Source organism: Curcuma longa, chromosome 11, assembly GCF_044706935.1.
Source record: "Curcuma longa cultivar G26 ecotype Majalengka, Jawa Barat chromosome 11, ITB_CL_G26_1.1, whole genome shotgun sequence".
Classification (NCBI taxonomy): domain Eukaryota; kingdom Viridiplantae; phylum Streptophyta; class Magnoliopsida; order Zingiberales; family Zingiberaceae; genus Curcuma; species Curcuma longa.
Genome location: NC_133871.1, coordinates 24792387 through 24812066, shown reverse-complemented (window position 1 = coordinate 24812066; position 19680 = coordinate 24792387). Strand labels below are relative to the sequence as shown.

At 35.7% G+C, this 19680-nt stretch overlaps 3 protein-coding genes across 5 annotated transcripts; all 3 read left to right on the top strand.

Annotated features, from left to right (window-relative positions):
- The first annotated feature begins 1528 nt into the window (after positions 1–1528).
- LOC141839666 (heat shock protein 90-6, mitochondrial-like) lies at positions 1529–7702 on the top strand. Its single transcript, XM_074727468.1, has 20 exons — positions 1529–1690; positions 2123–2326; positions 2400–2473; positions 3414–3539; positions 3641–3734; positions 3824–3907; positions 4020–4163; positions 4243–4356; positions 4561–4623; positions 4716–4790; positions 4869–4973; positions 5597–5728; positions 5801–5893; positions 5981–6058; positions 6185–6439; positions 6567–6669; positions 6781–6955; positions 7043–7148; positions 7240–7329; positions 7406–7702. Exons 1-20 carry the CDS (start codon positions 1592–1594, stop codon positions 7589–7591), a joined length of 2400 nt encoding a protein of 799 aa, XP_074583569.1. The 5' UTR covers positions 1529–1591; the 3' UTR covers positions 7592–7702.
- Positions 7703–8113: 411 nt separating this feature from the next.
- Positions 8114–12881, top strand: LOC141840550 (putative L-ascorbate peroxidase 6). Of its 3 annotated transcripts, none has more exons than XM_074728575.1 (10): positions 8114–8344; positions 9121–9214; positions 10246–10364; positions 10516–10586; positions 10830–10872; positions 10949–11045; positions 11272–11355; positions 11582–11703; positions 12013–12079; positions 12174–12881. In XM_074728575.1, the coding sequence occupies exons 1-10, from the start codon at positions 8146–8148 to the stop codon at positions 12274–12276; spliced, it is 999 nt and encodes a 332-aa protein (XP_074584676.1). In that variant the 5' UTR covers positions 8114–8145; the 3' UTR covers positions 12277–12881. The 3 variants fall into 3 exon arrangements, with proteins under 3 accessions (XP_074584676.1, XP_074584675.1, XP_074584677.1); XM_074728574.1 differs by having other exon boundaries at positions 10234–10364; positions 12174–12879; XM_074728576.1 differs by lacking the exon at positions 11272–11355 and having other exon boundaries at positions 10234–10364.
- Positions 12882–17120: 4239 nt separating this feature from the next.
- Positions 17121–18060, top strand: LOC141842222 (ethylene-responsive transcription factor WIN1-like). The gene is made up of 2 exons (XM_074730446.1): positions 17121–17305; positions 17472–18060. Exons 1-2 carry the CDS (start codon positions 17226–17228, stop codon positions 17989–17991), a joined length of 600 nt encoding a protein of 199 aa, XP_074586547.1. The 5' UTR covers positions 17121–17225; the 3' UTR covers positions 17992–18060.
- Positions 18061–19680: the final 1620 nt, after the last annotated feature.

Sequence of the window (19680 nt, the reverse complement as noted above, 5' to 3'; positions counted from 1 at the left end):
CATTTGTTATGTTTGATATGTTGTGATTGGATTGATTTAAAATATTAAAAATTTTAAGTTATTGTATTGGTTTAACTTATATCGTGATTTGATTATTTCATATATTGAATTTGTTAAGTTGTTTGATTGGTTTATGATTGGATTGATATTAAATTTGTTAAATTATTTAAAATTCATTCTTGATATGGTGTGATTAGATTGTTAAGTTGTAGTGTTGTTTATTTAAATTACAATTTTGTAGTATTGTTAAAATCATCATTAATGATTTATGATTATTTATGAAAATGTAAATATGGAATTATGATTAATGAAAAGAAGCTAGAAAAAAAATAGGTATTAGCGATAAAAATTTAAAATTTTCGTTTATAATTAGTGACAAAAAGGTTAATCTGTCGTTAAAGTTAGCGACTACATTTTGTTTATGGTGTTAGCGATGGAATTGAATTTCTATCGTTAATTAGCGATGGATATTTAATATCCATCGTTAAACTTAACGATGGAATTAAATTTTCATCACTAAAATTAGTTTAGCGATGAAAATTTAATATTTTTTGATTAAATTTAATGATGAAAATTTAATTTTATCATTAATTAGCGATGAAAAATTAATTCAATTGAAATGTATCACCCATCAAAAATTTAGAGAAAAAAAAATCATCGATCAATTGCCATTTAACAATAGATTAGTAAAAAATTTTAATCGCTAATCCCAAGTGAGCATTCTATTCAGATTTTAAGTTTTTTTTTAAAAAAATTACTTATCTTCTACAAAAAAAAAAAAAAAAAAGGAATCCGCCATCATTTGTGAGCATAAAAAATTGTTGACTTCACCAAGAACGAACTAAAACTCTTTTTGTAACCAACTGTATTTTAAAATTACTTATCGCAAGTTATATTTATGGAGAAGCACATTTTTTTTAATGCCTTTCTACCCATTGAGCCCTAAATCAAAATAAAAAATTGTTTTTAATTTTTTTTGTTGGAATCCAAAACCAAATTAAGAAAAATAAATAAAAATTTAGTTATTCCATCAAATACTTTACAAATGACCTCTTAAATCTATTTATATATTTTTTAAATAAATAAAAAATTATTGTTTAAAAAATAATGCTGTTAAATTTGAATAAAAAATATTTTTTTATTTGTTATTTCCCTTTAATTTGGTTTGGTTTAGTTTAAATAAGAAAAAAATCAGTTTTTTATTTTAATTTGGGAATTATAAATGGATAGAAAGACATTTTAGGAAAGGAGTGCGTAACGAAAATGCCACGTGGATAGGAAGACAATTCAGGATAGGAGTACGCCAAACAAATTGCGGTAGATAAAACGATTTAACAGCTCTGATCATGCCACGTCGACATGCGTCTTTTTTGCTTGATTCGACGAGCCATTCTGGGAATCCTAGTGGTCTCCAGAAGCATCCGCAGCCGGAACCCAGAGCTCCGCCCAGCAAAACCCTACTCCAGAAGCTTCCGCTGCACCGCTAAAACCCTAAACCCTGCCCCCATTTATAGCGTCGCTACCTTGCTCGCCAAGTCGCTCTCTTTCTCCTCCCAGTCACCGTCGGCAAGGTTCGCAGACTGTGGCAAAGATGCTCGGCGCTTCGAAGCGATCGATAGTACACGCGGCGCGATCCTCCGGCGCTCGCTACCTCGCCGTGGCGTCCCGTCTCTCCGCCTCATCTCCCTCGGTGAGCTCATTAACTTTTGCTACTTTATCCATTTCCACGGTAGAATGGATTAGACAGTTTGCGAAAGATGAGGCTCTGGATTGATATGAGTGGTCGACGTTGATTATGCCCGAAATCTCCTACATAAGTTCCACTCTTTTGAGATGAAACGAATCTCTTTTACGGCTTTGTAAAGTTACAAATTTTTAAAAATTTAATTGGAAAACGTTTTTCGTTAGTGTGCTACTTCTGTTAGATAATTGAATTGGTTGTAGTATGCTAGCAGAAAACATGGAATCAATCTAAGCTTTAGGCGTGACACTGTTTACGTCAACCCTTGATGGAACTTTTACTATTAGTCCTACCCAGTTATCCCATCAGTCAAGCAATGAACTTTCTGCAAGAATAAATCCTAACTAATCTAATTGACGTTTTTTGGGTTTTTTTTTTCAGGTAACTGAGAATGAATACCGAATTCCAGAGGTTTCACCACACAGGTTGCTTTCAACACTATGTGCACCTAAAAGTAATGGGACCAATTTTGGGATGAACTTGAGCTCGAGGCACCACATGCTTGTTTGCAATCGCCTTGAATCAACTGCAGCAGCATCTGATTCACTGGAACCATCAAGTGAGAAGTTTGAGTATCAGGCTGAGGTATGCTAATTAAAGGGTTTATTTAGTAATTTTTATCAAATACAAACTTATTTAAGTCCTCTGTAATTAACAGGTTAGTCGCTTAATGGATCTCATAGTACACAGCCTATACAGTAACAAGGAAGTGTTCCTGCGGGAACTCATCAGGTTGGCGTTTGCTTGTTTTTTTTGTCATGTTATTTTGCATTCCTAAATGTTTTGGTAAACTGATTTTCTTATCACATTTTCCACTTATCTTGTTAATACTATTGATATTTATGAATTCAAACAACAAATATGCTCCTATTGGTAGAGCACTAAAACATTTTGGATCTTTGTGCCTAGGAATGAATTATTTTTCACTCGTTATTATTCCCAAGTTCCTACCCAAATTATTTTATTATAGTTGAAGGCCATGGATGCTACAAATAGGCCGGTGGAACTCTCTTAAAATTATTCTTTTGCTGCTACTTGTAATGATATATTATGTATTTTTGCCTTAGTTTTTCAATTCTGGATTTTTTTTACTTACAACAAAGCATGTATGAGTGTGTGCAATCTCTCTGTTGTATGTTTAAATAGCCATTGGATAGATATATGTTCATTTTTCTGAACTTTTTTTCACTCTGTCAGGTTTATCATGCACTATATATTTTTTTTTCTGAAATGGGACTCTAAATTGATGAGGTTTTTGTTTGTTATTTTAATTCTGCATATGTAAAGTCATTTTTTCCACAGAAGCCTTGGTATCTGTAAGTGTAATTGGTTATTGATAATTCTATAATTAAATTGTTTATAGAGCAATTGAAGTAGGATATTTACATCAATATAGTAATTTTGTAAGAAATAATGTAGAATGTTCAGAAAGGTAAATATAATTAATGATGAAGTTATAAAAATGAAAAATCTTGTAATTTTTTATGTGTTTCTGTCTTCAATAATGATCATCAAATATCTCTTGCTTTCTACACATACTATGTTTTTGCGCAATTGCTAAAGAGTCAATGCATTCAATTTTGTTGTGTGTTTCACGTTAATGCATATACTCTTTGCGGTGATATTCGACTGTTTATTCCTGTGTTATTTGAGAATGTAAATATAATTTCAGTAATGCAAGTGATGCGCTTGACAAGTTACGTTTTCTGAGTGTCACGGAGCCTGAACTTTTGAAGGATGCTGTTGATCTTGACATTCGTATTCAAAGTGATAAAGATAATGGAATTATTACAATCACGTGAGTACTTCTGTTGAAGAATGAAAGTGTCCTTGGCAATCACTTCTTTTTGACATTTACTAACAACCATGGCTGAACCATGATTATTTTCCCTTCATCAGTGATACTGGAATTGGTATGACTAGACAAGAACTTGTAGATTGTCTTGGTACTATAGCACAAAGTGGAACTGCCAAATTTTTGAAGGCTTTGAAGGTATAAGCACCCATTACTCTTCCTTATATTTATAAGTTTTCCTATATTTAACTTTTTTAGTTTCTCATATGTTTTGCCTTGTTATACAGGATAGCAAGGATGCTGGCGTTGATAGTAATTTAATTGGCCAATTTGGTGTAGGCTTTTATTCGGCATTCCTTGTGTCAGACAAGGTATATCTTGAGCCTTGTTTATCTTTATTATAGTAATATTCGTGACTTGGTAAAAGCCAGTTTACTTTTAGCTATGATGGGTTAAGTGTCATATGTTTTATGTGCATAATAGGTGGTTGTTTCAACAAAAAGTCCAAATTCTGAAAAGCAGTATGTATGGGAGGGAGAAGCCAATGCCAACTCTTATACAATTAGGGAAGAAACTGACCCAGAGAAGTTTCTTCCTAGAGGAACACGTCTGACATTGTATCTTAAGGTCTGTGGTTTTGATTTTTTTGGTAGAAAGTAAAGTTTCCTTTGTCATGGTTTCAATCTCACTGTTGCCTGTTATTCAGCGCGACGACAAAGGTTTTGCTCATCCTGAGCGGATTCAGAATCTTGTGAAGAACTATTCTCAGTTTGTTTCTTTCCCAATCTACACATGGCAAGAGAAGGGTTTTACTAAAGAGGTATGTTGTGTCAAGTTGTCACTGCCATTTGCAAACTGCCTACTAGTTAATACAGTCTCTATGATCAAGCAGTATTGATAAACTATTCTAAACCTTATGAAACTAATTTAAATATTTCTTCCAGCCTTTTGCAATCAGACCTAAACTTTGTTTCAACTCAACTTCTTCCTGACTATCTTGGGTTTGTTATTTTGTTTATACAAGGTTGAGGTAGATGAGCCTCCAAGTGACTCCAAAAAGGAAGGTGATGAAGATCCAGATGTAGAGGTACTGATAATGTGGTAACTTTGTGATTTGACATATTTTAGAAACTTTCTACTCATAATTTTTCTATATTTGTACTGTTGCATTTCTTACAGAAGAAGAAGAAAACCAAGAAAGTCGTTGAAAGATATTGGGATTGGGATCTCACTAATGAAACCCAACCTATATGGGTGAGCATTACCTGAGATATAAAATTTTCCAATATACATAGTAACTGTTTTGTAGTAATAAATATTCCATTTCCGCAGCTAAGAAATCCTAAAGATGTGACTACTGAAGAGTACAATGCATTTTACAAGACAACTTTTGATGAATATGTTGATCCATTAGCTTCTTCGCACTTCACAACTGAGGTATTTGTTCTACCACCCACCAGCATTTTAGTTAATCATGAAGATTTTTAAATAAAGAGCTTGTCATATATACTTGTGTAGGCCTCACTTTTACTATAAAGAATTTCAGATTAAAAAAAAAGCTTCTAAATTGAGTTCCTATAGAGAGTTTATCAAAAGGTTCAAATTGTTTTATCTTTCAGGCAATTTTGTGAGTGCATTCTGGAGTGTGATTTGTTTTCAGGCGATTTTGTGAGTGCATTCTGGAGTGTTAATTGTTGTGTTCTAAACTGTTTTGTTAAGTTCTGCTCCAAAATTATTATCTGGCATGTTGTATTGGCGATAAGCTCAGTTATTGTGACCTTGTGCTGTAGAAGTTGATTACAGGTTTCCAAAACTGGGATAGGTTTCTTCCTGGTTTTAGATGGCAAATGATTATTGTGAGAATCTTATTAGTGTTCTTAGGATATAATTGGCTTAATCTTTTTTGTTATAATTGGCAAATTGTGCTAGTGGGTTTGTTTTTTTTTTACTCGAAGAACCTTTTTCTTTTTCCAAATAGGTCAAACTTGAAGAATTTGAATATTCCTGCCTATATTTTATGGATGTTTTGGTTGCCATTTGATGATTTTCTTCTTTTTCAGGGCGAAGTGGAATTTCGGTCCATTCTTTTTGTGCCCTCTTTCAAGAAGGATGAAATTATTAACTCAAAAACCAAGAATATTAGGTTATATGTTAAGCGTGTCTTCATATCTGATGACTTTGATGGGGAATTGGTATGGATTGGCTTCCTGAACATGTTGATTTGTTTCATTGAAACTATACTGACACTAATGCTTTTTTATCAGTTCCCAAAATATTTGAGCTTTGTGAAGGGTGTTGTTGATTCAAATGACCTTCCCTTGAATGTGTCGCGTGAGATCCTTCAAGAGAGTCGCATTGTAAGTGTTTCTGCAAATTATAAATTTCATAAGAAAATGTATTACTCCATATGTACGTCCATTGCTAATTTCTTAGTTGTTCTCTAGGTGCGTATCATGAGAAAAAGATTAGTTCGAAAAACCTTTGATATGATACTTGGCATCTCTCAGAGTGAAAACAAAGAAGTAAGTCTTTTTTTTTTTTTGCAACAAATCTGGTGTTCTTGAAAATAATAATTTTTTGCAGTTCTCATATTCTGACTCATCGAAATCTTTTTTAATGAGGATGGCAACTTTTGCTTGTAACTTCAGGATTATGAGAAATTCTGGGAGAACTTTGGCAAGTACTTGAAGTTAGGTTGCATTGAAGATAATGCAAACCACAAACGCATTGCTCCACTTTTGCGATTCTTTTCTTCACAAGCTGACAATGAGCTTATTAGCTTGGATGAGTATGTTGAGAGTATGAAACCTGAACAAAGGAATATCTACTATATTGCTGCGGACAACTTGACTAGTGCTAGGAATACGCCTTTCTTGGAGAGACTTGTTGAGAAGGATTATGAGGTATGTAACATATGGATGGATTACTTGACACAAAAAATCAGTGGTTGAGCATGCTCATCCTTGAAAATAAACTTTATTAGTTTGGTGATGTTCTAACGTTGTCCTCATGAAATTTTTTATTTTTCAGGTGCTATTTTTAGTTGACCCTATGGATGAGATAGCTATCCAGAATCTGAAATCGTACAAGGAGAAGAATTTTGTTGACATAAGCAAGGAAGACCTAGATTTAGGTAGTCATTCTACCCTTTCATAGGTGTATAAATTCCAGCTATGTTAGTCATTTCTTCCTGAACTTTAATTATAGAATAGTCTTTGTCACTCGAGGAAAATTATCCTTGCAGGCGATAAGGATGAAGAGAAGGAGAAGGTAATCAAGCAGGAATTCGGCCACATGTGTGATTGGATTAAGAAGAGGTTGGGTGATAAGGTTGCCAATGTCGAGATTTCCAGCCGTCTTAGCACCTCCCCTTGCGTACTGGTGTCAGGGAAATTTGGATGGTCCGCCAACATGGAAAGGTAGGCAAAAGCTGTCTACACTTGAATTTTTTTTCCTTCAAGTTTGTGATCCTATAGAAAAAAAAAGAAACTTTAATTTTCCTGCAGGTTGATGAAGGCACAAACACTTGGCGATACAACTAGCTTGGATTTTATGAGAGGAAGGAGAGTGTTTGAAATCAATCCAGGGCATTCCATAATTAAAGATTTGAATGTAAATATTTTCTTTTTATTAGCTTTCTTGTTCCTATCGTAATAAAAGCATAAGTTTTCAATGATCACTGATCTCTCTTATCTGAGTACAGGTAGCATGCAGGAGCAACCCTGATGATCCTGAGGCTCAGAGAGCCATAGACCTGTTGTATGACACAGCTCTAATTTCCAGTGGTTTCACTGTGAGTTCTATTCCTAATTGTTGGATGTTTTAACGAATACATTGAATTCATTCTTACTGAGTTCTTGGTCTTTTAGCCTGAAAACCCCTCGGAATTAAGTAGCAAGATATACGAGATGATGGGTACTGCTCTCACCGCCAAATGGACAGCCAGTCCTGCTAACGTGCAGCATGAAACATCAAGCCACCCTTCTTCACCACAAAACACACAAACACCTGAAGCTGAAATTGTTCAACCATTCGAAGCTGCCGGCCAGAAATAAGTCTTTGCATAATTTTATTCTCTCTCTCTCTCTCTCTCTCTCTCTCTCTCTCTCTGCTTTGGGCTGCATTCGTACCTAATATTAAGCGACTGCAGGATCAAAGTCGAGGCTTAGCTGTTATGTAGGACAGTTTTGGTTGTATTTTGAACAGTTAGAGTTCTTGAGCTCAGTAAATTTGTAATAGAGGTGAACAATTCAACCTATATTCAAGGCCCTCCTTAATGACTCGTTTATTTACTAATTTCGATTACTAAATTATTGAATATATTTATTTTGTTTTATTTTGAGAAACTAACATGCTTGCTTTATTAAACTAAAACTGTATCTTATCGCCTCAAACTCTGAAAGAGGTTGCGTGAGAAAAGCTAATAACGTTGATGTCAAGGATGAAACGAAAAGAGTTTAAAATTTTAAGGTATTTTGATGATTATAAAATTCACTCAGGGCAAATTAAAGATGCTGCGCAGATATTTTTTAAGCGAAGCGATAAAAATCGGCTGTGCGGTGGACAAACGCGGCGTTTCTTGCTCTTCCATAGCGCACGGACACTGGCAATGGCTTCGACGATGCTGCATCTTCCGCCGCTCGACCTCGCCGGCGGACCGCTTTCCCCGCGACCGCGATGGCCCACGAGCACCAGCAGAATTAGCAGCGGGTTGCATCCGAAGCCGTTTCCTGCAGGATGCGACAGATCGGACGCGGCGCAGGTCGACCCTTCGGATGCCGACGGCGATGGTGGGGACGCTGCAACTTGTGAGTTCTTTTATATCCCTCGTTTCTTGCCCTAATATCAGTTCGTGAAGAAGCATTTATTTCTATTCACAATCTTCATCCGGATCCTGTCGAGTTTGCGGTTCCCGGAGCTTGTGTTTGTAAATTGTTTTTCGTGATGAAAAGCTGAGGGATTGGTCAAAAGGGCCAGTTGCGGAGATAAGGATCCAGTGTGTTCTGGCTTCATAACAATGGAAATAAAGACTACGTTTATTTTGCATTTTGATCTGATATACGAAAATTCATCCATGTGCTATATTCTAAAATTGTTGCATCCAATTTTATGTGGATGATGCGGATGTCTATATTATTTGAACTTCGTTGTGTCCTCTTGGTTGTGATTGGAACTGTGTCCTGCACTTAGCAACTTGGAAGGGAAATTGCTTTGACAAATGGTAAAGATGAGTCTTGCTATATCGATCTTCTTAATGTATAATTATGTTGTAAGTCGATATGCCAATGTTTGGTGATACAAAAAGAAAAAGGGCTGGATTTTCTTTGAATATTTCTGATGCTAGATCTTATTTTGCTTATCTTGTTATATAACTTGTCTGCATTCTCATGGTACTAATCCCTGTCACCAGATACACCCATCCTTCTATACTTCTCTTACCCTCACATAAAGTTGTAAAAAAAAAAAACTAATAAATCACTAGATCACAGTTTATACTAAGAAAATTGGTTATTTGCTTTATTGAATTTTCTATGATTTTTAGTATTCTTAACAGAAATTCTGACACTTAACGTTTTGGGTGAAGGTACAGGAAAATTTCTATCATCCTATGGAAGAAGAAGGCTTACCTTGACATTGTCACTTCCTTTCATGTTTCCTCAGTACCATATTGCTAAAGCGTAAGTGTGATATGAAGCACTTGGTTCTTCCTTAGATATTTGCCCTTATATGTTCTTTTAATCTTCCATAGATCCTTTGGAAACACCAGTTCAAGGATCAGTTTAATTTTTTTTTTTTTTCACAAGGCAAGTGAGCATATATTACTAAAAGAATATGTACATGAGTAGAACAGACAGAAAATCTCTGAAATACAAAAAAGAACCCCCTATTAAAAGATACAATAAAGAAAAAACAAATTTCAGAGAAAATGCTTTTTGAATCATTTTAATACTTGGTTGCCTTGTTTTCAAAATATATAGAATTTTAGGTTTCAGTGTTCTAGAAAACCCATTGCAGTTCAGATTTTTAATTCATTAATGCAGAGTAAAAAAATCTTAGTAAGTAAATCATATTCTGTCCAGCCATGCTGAACTATGGAGTGATCAATTTTTAGAGAGTTCATTTTTGTATTTTAGACATGGGCAAAGTGTGGAAAATATGAGTAGATCAGTAAAAGTAATTTAATTGATTTGAATAGATAGTCTTGCATAAAGCTCTGAGGAGGGATGAGGTTCATGTAGATGATTTCCAGCAAGGAATCTAGTGTATTGTGCCATTTTTATAAGATGCTAAACTATTTTGTAATCTAGTAGTTTACATGGAAATTTTAGCGCATCTCTCTAAGGACTATCACATCTTCCTATCAAGATAATGACTTGATCAAGGTGCTAGCTTAAATAAAATATACAAAGTAGAAAATACTTTATGTGATCTGTTGATGATTTTGTTAATAGAGAAACAATATGTTGGGAGTACACACTTAAGGCATGTGCAGCCATATGGTTTCTAATCAAAATTATCAATTTTGGTGGTTAAGTGAGAAAAAAAAAGTTTGGTGGGATTAAATAAATTTGTTTCTCTGATTTACAAAATCAAGTTCTCCCTTCTAGTTTGCCTTGCATTTTAATTCAGTGCATCGGAACCTTGAAGAGGAATATCTTTGTAGTTTTTATAATTAAGGATTTCTTTGTTACTTTAGGGTTGACATCAGAGAAGAAGCATTGGTTATTCAAAATGGGGTGAGCAGTATTATGACCAAGGCAAAAGCTGCTGGAATGCTACGTCTGGCTTTCCATGATGCAGGGACATTTGATTCAGATGACAATTCAGGTTACTACACATATGACCATCTATTAGATGATGAATGTCTAGTGTGAAGCTAAATGAAAAAAAAAAGTGATTTACCTTCTCTAAATTATGGTTGTTTGGATAATCTTTTTAATTACTATTAATCAACTTCTATTTGTGCTATCTTGTACAGGTGGAATGAATGGTTCTATAGTATATGAACTTGAGCGACCAGAAAATGTTGGTCTTAACAAATCAATCAAAGTAATCTTTTTGCAACAATAACTATATCATCCAATGTTATTTGTGGATACTTGTGCATATAATTATTTTAAATTATATAATTATTTTAAACAATTTAAATGTTGACATGCTTATAATGCTTCGCCATGAACATGATTCACGTAGGTATAGACAGATGCATCATTATCCTTGGTAGTGTGAGAGTGCTTTAAATTGATTTTCAGATCGTTAACTTGCTCCAATTTGTTTGACATGTCTTTGTAGGTATTGACGAAAGCAAAGATGGAGATTGAAAAAACTCACCCAGGTGCAGAGCAGGAAAACATCTATTCTTTTGCATGGATATTTTTTTCTCTCATAAACGTGGGTTTTTTTATGTCTAGTATCATGGGCGGATTTGATTGCTGTAGCTGGTGCTCAGGCTGTTTCTTTCTGTGGGGGACCAACTATTCCTCTTCAGTTAGGTCGGATAGATGTCAGGTGCATGGTCCTATCTCGTTTTGTTACTTATCAAACTTTGCATCTCTAAATACCAAATGCCAAGACAGACTTCAGATGGTAATACCATGTCGACAATGTGATGTGGTAGCTTGGCCATAAAACCAACTTCAAGAATGCAAGTTGATTCTTCTATATTTCCTTATTCTAATTATGGAAATAGTTGATCCTGCTTAATTCTTAGCTGAATGGATATAGTTCCTCTTAGGACACCAGATCCTGAAGGAAGGCTTCCTGAAGAAACTCTAGATGCCTCTGGTCTAAAGGACTGCTTTTTCAAGAAAGGTTTTTCGTGAGTTCTGCATTTACATGACAGGTTTAATTTTTAGTTCATCCCAAGGAAACTTACATGATACCATTTTGCTAACTCTAAATGCGAATACAATAATATTTGTGACACATAACCCATGAATTGTTATGCTTAGATGCAAATTTCATTATTCTCACCCTTGAATCATAAATATGTAAATGTTTATATCTTGCTGAAATAAGGAAATAAATATGCAAATTTGTTGCAGGACACAAGAACTAGTTGCATTATCTGGAGCACATACGATTGGAGGCAAGGGATTTGGCAGTCCGGTTATTTTCGACAATGCCTACTACAAAATACTTCTAGAAAAACCATGGGCATCTTCAGGTGAGTGGCTTGTCTTGAAGTTTGTTTTACTCTTTTTTATTATTTTTTCCCTGAGTAAATCAAAGTTCAATAGCCTACCAAGGTAGTTCATGCATAAGCAAATGACACTGTTACCACATGATTGTTCTGCAAAACATTTTACAAAAAAGAGATGGGAGGAATTACTTATAACTGATAATGGCTTTCAATAATAATATCTCTCAAAAAGATTCCTGGAAAAATTGTACTTGTATACTGTTTTGCTTTGTATCTGGACTTGCTTTTTTTACTTTTTATCTTCACTGAGGATACTTTGTTTCTTCCCCAAAGCTGGCATGTCCAGCATGATTGGGCTTCCATCAGATCGAGCAATAGCAGATGATGACGAATGCTTAAGGTCTTCCTCCACTCTTATCTTGGAGAGCAGTAGATGACCGTACCCTAGTGGGTGTTCTCATATAAATTACAAATTATTTGTTGACTTTTTGCAGGTGGATAAAACTTTATGCAGTTGATCAGGAGAAGTTCTTTGGTGATTTTAAGAATGCTTATATCAAGCTTGTTAACTCTGGAGCTTCGTGGAAAATTGTGTAACTAAAGCCTTGAAACTTTCTCCCACGGTAACAAAAGCCTATCAGAAACAGATGAAAAGACCACAAAACAAGAGTTCTGTTTACTTCATGTAGTTTATCATCCTTTTTTAGCTTTGTTACATTGGCAACAATCAAGTCCCTACAAGTGTTAATGGAGGAGAAATTTCAATAGATTCAGGACATTGATACAACTTTTCTGAAACCTCTAAGAAATCTCTATGACACTGGTTTCATCATAGGAGCATTTAATTTATAGGCACATAGTTACAATTACCGAAGATTTTTTTCAGTGTCTGCACGGAGTTCAATGGTTCCAGAAATTTCTTCAGTGAGATGTGCACTAGATATGATGATCCTCTTGAACCCATGTACCCCATCACGAGTGTGTTCATGTTTTCTTGTAACTTGATATTGGATGGTTGGTAGTTGGTGGTTGTTGTGTTAGGTGATCATTAAGTGGTGCAAGGTCAATAACCAAAGTAAAATGAATAGTTTAGCTTCGTCTTGGTATTTGTTTAATTTATTTAGTTTACTTCAAGGTCAGCGCTCATGCTGGCATTCGGGAAGTGGGAACAGACATCACTGTTCCAGCAGGTTCTCGGTATCTAAATTATCCAGTGGAAATAAATTATTCTTGTCATTTAGTGCAATCTGTTGAATTCAAGGACCTTGAAAATTCAGTAGTCATTTGCCATTGGTTTCTCATTCTTCTGCAAGTAGCGGTGTTTGCCCGAGGCATAGTTGCGTTGGTTACGACGCAGATGGCTTTTCCAGAAGAGGGCAAGGGTTCGAATCTTGGCGAAGTACAGCAATGTCGGTTAGCTCCATTTTGATAAAATATGAATTGTAGTTTTTCGATTTACCTTCTTCATAAATGATCGTAGGGCCGATTGTGTAGGGCCGCTAAGGTAGTAGATTCTACTGTTTTACAGAAAAGTAGCGGTGTTTAGGTTGATTGCTCGTCCGTCCTTGTGACATGTTCCGGCACTCTGTTTTCTTCTTTTTCTCTACAATATATATATATCCACTTTATGTCTTCCATCAGAGTAATCTAATGCTAAAGGTAGCCAAACTGCAACTAAGCATTACTACCGTGTGTGTGAGAGAGATGGAGCAAAGTGAAATTGTCCGAAGAGCATGTGACTTTAGTTCATAGACAACTATTGAGAGGTTCATAATGGTATTCGAATGATACATGGGAGCCAAATTACATTTGGGTATGGAAAAATTTGTTATGTCATTAGTATAATGAAAAGAAACACATTAAGGCACACAGTTAATTGAGAAGTTTTATTTCTGATAACAATGTTTCATGACGAATACCATATCTGATACTATCAGTCCTAGGAGCAATCAATCAACTCAAATTGTTAACTCAAGAATCAAAATTCGAACCGTGTGGTTAGATCGCGATCGAACCAAAATGTTGACAGCTAATAGGAAAAATGAGATAGCGACAGAACCACGGTTCATCAGCCGGTCTGATTTGAAAAAACCGAAGCCCGCTGTGTGCGGATTGTGAGAACATTGGTGTCTTCAGCCGGTAAGCCTGGAGTTAAGCTTTCGTTTGAGCACCAAATCGCCGGCTAATTACAAGATTAGGGAGATCTAATTAATTACCAGCCGCCGAAGCTTCCGATCGATCAATGGATCAATAGCAGCAACCCATCCGCTGCATCACCCGATCTCGGAGCATCCCATTGTACAACGCCACTCTGTTCGCCAGAATCCGCCGCGATCACCGCTTCTTCGCCTCGTCCTCCTCCGGTGACCAGTAGAATTCACCAGATCGGAGGTGAACTGGATCCTCGATGGATCATTCTTCCTCTCCTATTCCCGCCGAGCCGTCCGATTTAGGGAAATCGAGATGGGAAGAGATTTTTCAGAGATCGGAAAGGACGATGAGGAGACGTGCCGAAGGAAGAGGAGAGGAAGACGAAGACAAGAGGAGAGAGCGACGGCCGCGGTGGTGGAGGCGGCGGCGAGAGCGACTCCATGGGAGATCATGCGCGAGGAGGAGGAAGACGAAGACAGGAGAAGTAGCAGAGATGGAAAAGAGGGAAAAAGGGCTATTTATACTGCAAAGGTAGTTTGGTTTCGGGAGTGAAGAGATCGACTTGATCGTTCCAGTTTTAATTTTCAAATTAAAAAATGGCAAATAATTTTGTTAAACTGAAACAAAGATTCCATTTCGCCTTCTCAAAGTATTCCTTTTTTTTTCAATTCAAGTATGAAAAAGAATTTTTCATATAAAAAATAGTTGGAATTGAAAAATAATTCAATTCAATTTATTTTTTTCTAATTTATTTCGATTAAACTTTAGACCTTTTCTTTCATTAACGTTCATTTTATGAATACCTCATGAATAAATATTTAGTCTTATTTTTTATTTAAAATATAAAGAAACACGGTTGGTACACAAAAATATTCTAAAAATTTATAATATATTAAAAATTAATATAAATTTTATTTATTGAATCAATATTTTTAGTTAATATTTCAAGGTGACTATATAAGCCAACACATAAAAACAAACAAATTTTAAAATATATCTTATAATTAAGTTCAAAAAATTAAATGAATAAACTCGAATATAATTAAATTTGACTAGTGACTTTTACTGCCCTAATTAAATTAGGATCTTCATGTTAACCTCATTTAGTTGCATATTTGCACATCAAAATATATATAATTATCAATTTAATTATTTGCAAAAACAAAAATGAAAGTTATTGTAATCTTATTGAACATGCTTAAACCACTATTCCTTAAACAATATGTCTACTAGTATTCCTTAAACAATGCCAAGATCATAGGTATAAGACACTTATTAGCTATTTATTAATTTCACTTTTAATTATTTTAAAATTTAAAAACTACATGAGTTACTCATGTTCCTTAATACACCAATAATGGAAGACCGCAATGGCTTTAAATTGTTTCAAACCATAAATATATATATGTACACCTAAAATGGTTTCAAATTATATATACAACAATTTAAAATACATAAAATATGTATATGTAAAATGGTTTTAAATCACAAAAAAAAAATAAAATAACATAAAAGAGAGAGATAGCAATGTATATAAATAGTTACTTAATCTAATAATAAAACATGTGTAAATCTAGAGAGTTTTAAGCTAAGAGATGAAATTAACTAATTAAGGCTGTTCTAACATATACAAATAAACACAGCATGCATTAATCCAGTAAACATTACATTTAATAAAATTAAAAATGGCAGCAACAACAATAAATTAAATGTCTCATGCAGCTTTCAAATGCCCTAATTAACCGACAAAGCCAATAATTAAGAAATCAATACTAGACAAAAGAGTTAACTTAGGTTTTCTCAAATATATCTAACAAATTATAGCAAAATAATTAGTTTAGGTAGATCAGTACACAAATCTATTAATACATATTAATTATCTGTTGCATGCTCCATAAATAATTCTGGACAAGCAAGGACAAAATCTATTCAGCACCAGTGTACTGTCCATATAACCTGTCCACAATGTAATTAACTAACTACACAGCCATTTATTAAAAAGCTGAGAAATTATTGAGCCACCCTCAACTTTTCAACTCTTGAGCTCATTATGATTGGATGTAAACCTTTTTCCTTGCTGCCTCTTTGCACACACCAATCAATTAGTAAATGTGCTCATGTGCATTTGTCATCTTCCACCTTTTAATTTTTCTCTATATATCTTTTTCTTTCTATTATTCTTCATATATATATATTGCCATTTTATGATCAATTAATTATGTAGGTTTATAGCATTTAGTAAAGAAGAAATTTATGTGCTATATATTCAGTAAAGTGTTATGTTGTGAAGAGATGAAAAGTTTAGCTAGGATTTAATTAATTTATAGAATAAATACTAAGACACCATCAATTACACTTAACATCTAAAAAAAAAGTGATGTAATTAAACAATAAAGATGAAAGGACAAGACTGTTCAAATAGAGCAGAGAATACACTATTGACTATAGTCAACACAAAATTAATTAATATAGTTAACAATTTCTCATGACTCAGATAATTAGCTTTACATGACATTTAGAATAATTTTATGCATGCGACACTAGTTGTAATTGAACTGATAGCTAGTAATTAAGGGGTTAAATTTTAATCTTATCTCTTGCCACAAGAGATAATTAAGTTGTGATAAATACAAATAAAAGAGAGAAACAAGTGAAGTAAGTATTGCTGGAATTCTAAAATGTAAAACTTAAACTTAAAATTTAGCTTTACATATAATTATAATTATATGTAAATATATAGAAGAACTTTTTTTAATTTGTTTTTTGGTAAGAAATTATATAATCTAAGATCACTGGAAAAAAGCTACCAAAAGCAGCAGTGGCCGAATGCGTTAATGTAAAATGCATGTGAAGATTACATTTTACGTACTGCATGCATGCAAAATGCATGCAAATGCGGTGAAGATCGACGTGTCACGTGCATGGCTACATTTCGAATAACCCCTTCATTTTTTAGCTTTTCAAAGAATCGCGCCTCTCTTTCTTACCTTTGCATCAGAATTGATGTGCGTTTACTTTGAGGTTTAATCTATCGTAAGAGAATTAATGTAAATTTATAATTTCCCGCGGCCTTCGAAGTAAACAAAGCCCGCGAATCGTAGTCGATCGATAGACATAAATGAGCTCTCGAGGGGCGTAGGTGGAGGAGTTTATTGCTCGCGTCCTGCGACCGCCGTTGCTTACCTCCACGCTTCACCGACACCTCCTCTGCCACTCTGCCAGACCCCCACTTTATATATCTCCGCCTCCTCCTTCCTCCCTTCTCACCTTCTCCCCTCGCCTTCGTTCTATTCTATGAATCAATCCAATTTACTCCTCTCCATCACGGCCTCTGCAGCACTTTGTACTTTGCTGTCAGTGAATTCCCTCCTCTACTCCACCACATTCGCTGCATCATGGTACAGTCCAAGAAGTTCCGTGGAGTGAGGCAGCGCCACTGGGGCTCTTGGGTCTCTGAAATCCGACACCCTCTTCTGTAAGCACTTGCCTCGTGATTTTTTTTTTTTTGTTGCAGATTGATCCATTAAAAGTGTAGTGTAGGTGTTTGTGGAAATACCGCAGAGAAGATGGTGCGTTTGGGGGAAATGTCGCAGTGACGAGGGGCGTTACGTTTTGTTTGTTTGTTTGTTTGTTTGATGCAGTAAGCGGAGGGTGTGGCTGGGCACGTTCGAGACGGCGGAGGAGGCGGCGCGGGCGTACGACGAGGCGGCGGTCCTCATGAGCGGCCGCAACGCGAAGACTAACTTCCCCGTGCCTCCGCGCGCGGACGCGGCGGCGCACAAGGCGCTCTCGGAGGCGCTCAGCGCCAAGCTGCGCAAGGCCGCGCCGGCGCCGGCGCTCACCTGCCTCCGCCTCGACACTGAGAAGTCCCACATCGGCGTCTGGCAGAAGCGCGCCGGAGACGCCTCCAGTTGGGTCATGACCGTCGAGCTCGGCAACCCACCGGCCCCCGACCATGCAATGCCGCCTCCCATGTTAGGAGCCGACTACGTCCAACAGGCCTCGTCCTCGTCCTCCTCCTCCTCATCGGCGGCGGAGGTCGGAGAAGCTGCAATGGACGAGGAGAAGCGGCTGGCTTTGCAGATGATCGAAGAGCTCCTCAACCGGAGCCGTCCCTCTCATGCCGGTGATGACGAAGGTGAAGACAGCTTCTTCCTCTAGTCACCATCCTTGAAGCATATATACACACATATATATATTATATATATATATATATAAAATTGCATAAACTAGTTGGTTTGGTTCAGTTTAATCACAAGCGTTCTGTTGTGAATAGAATATAATAAATTAAGGTTCTTTAGAAGTCTCCCTCAACACAAAGGTAAAATGGGCGAAAAGGATTGTTGTTTTGGCATAATTAAGCTATTTGTGAATCTTTCCTTCCTCATCAAGAATTCATAGAGTGTATTATGAAAGTGATGGAGATGGAAAAAAGCAGTTCTAATTATGTCTACCAAACATATCCATTATAATGACAGATAATTAAGGGTTGTTGTCTCATTTTTCTATTTTTTATGTGGAAAATCTATAAATTCTTGGTAATGATTAGCACAAAAATCCTTTTCTGCTTGTTGCATCTCTATCTTGGTTTACCATGAAAAAAAATCTAGCAATTAAAGTTAGTTTAGCTATAGCTTGCCTAATATTCTTGTTTTGTTTCAGCTTAAAAAAGAACTGTGTTAATTGTATTATATGCTAAGCAAACCAAAGTAGATAATGGCAACAATTAGACACTATTGCTGCTTAGCTACTCAGTGGAAGCTTATTAATATGAATTGTCATGGTTAAGGAATCACCTCACACTAAATGGCTCTTCCTTTATTACATTGTTCAAGAGTAAGTACCAACTAACTATTGTCACTGAGAATTTAAAGCCTTGTGATGCATGCGAATCACTGTCATTTAAAACTTTTTAATAATATGGCATTTAAAGTGTTCCATCTTCCAGTTTACAGTTGTCAAAAGGCCACACATCCTTGGAGATGAAACATTAGTGCTTGTGGCTGTAACAGAGGCCAAATTCATTGTAATGCTACACTTGTTCGCCCCTAGTGAATCTATCATCTTCTGCTACCTCTAGAATTCACTGTGTGTCAAATATCACATTGATGAACTGAACTGATATCGACACATTTTTTAGGCATTAGTTTTGGCCTATGAATATGACATACCATCTCCTGTTCTAACATGTTGAGGTCGAATTTGGATATCTACTGACTAGAAATTAGTTTCAGGAAAGTTTCAACAGAACATAGGAAAAAACTGAGAAAAAAACAAAGGATTAACAGTTTTGCCAAAGATAACAATCAATGTACATGAACAGAGAGGATGATTGCAGTTCAAAGGTCCCCTCAACTCCAGGTAAACGTCAAATAATTAAAGGTGAGACAGGTGAGTCATGGCAGTGGGGCATCCACTGGCAGCTGGGCTCAATAAATGAAGCACGTTATTGTAGAACTAAGTGTGAGTGTCATGCTCTCCATGCACACTGGTGTCCTAATCTTTTAAACTTTTGGGTCTCTTAGAGTTAATGGAGTTGGTTGCAGCTACAGTTGGAGGCTTAGCTCAACAGAAATAGGTTGAGGCATACCTGAGGAAAGAAATGAACTTTTGTTCGAATGCAAACAAAGAGTATTCATAGTCTTGAGTGATGTTAGTTGTGCAATACTAGGGACCTTGAATGGGGACAAATTGTGATTCTAAGTTAAACTGAACAGTTTAGGTAGATCTCGCGAGTTTGAAACAAAGAGAGGTATGTCCTGAAAGAAGATTGAAGATAGCAAAAGGCTCACTTTCTCATGATCTGTTTAAATACAGTTAGTTCTATGGATGGCAATCAGATTTAAATAG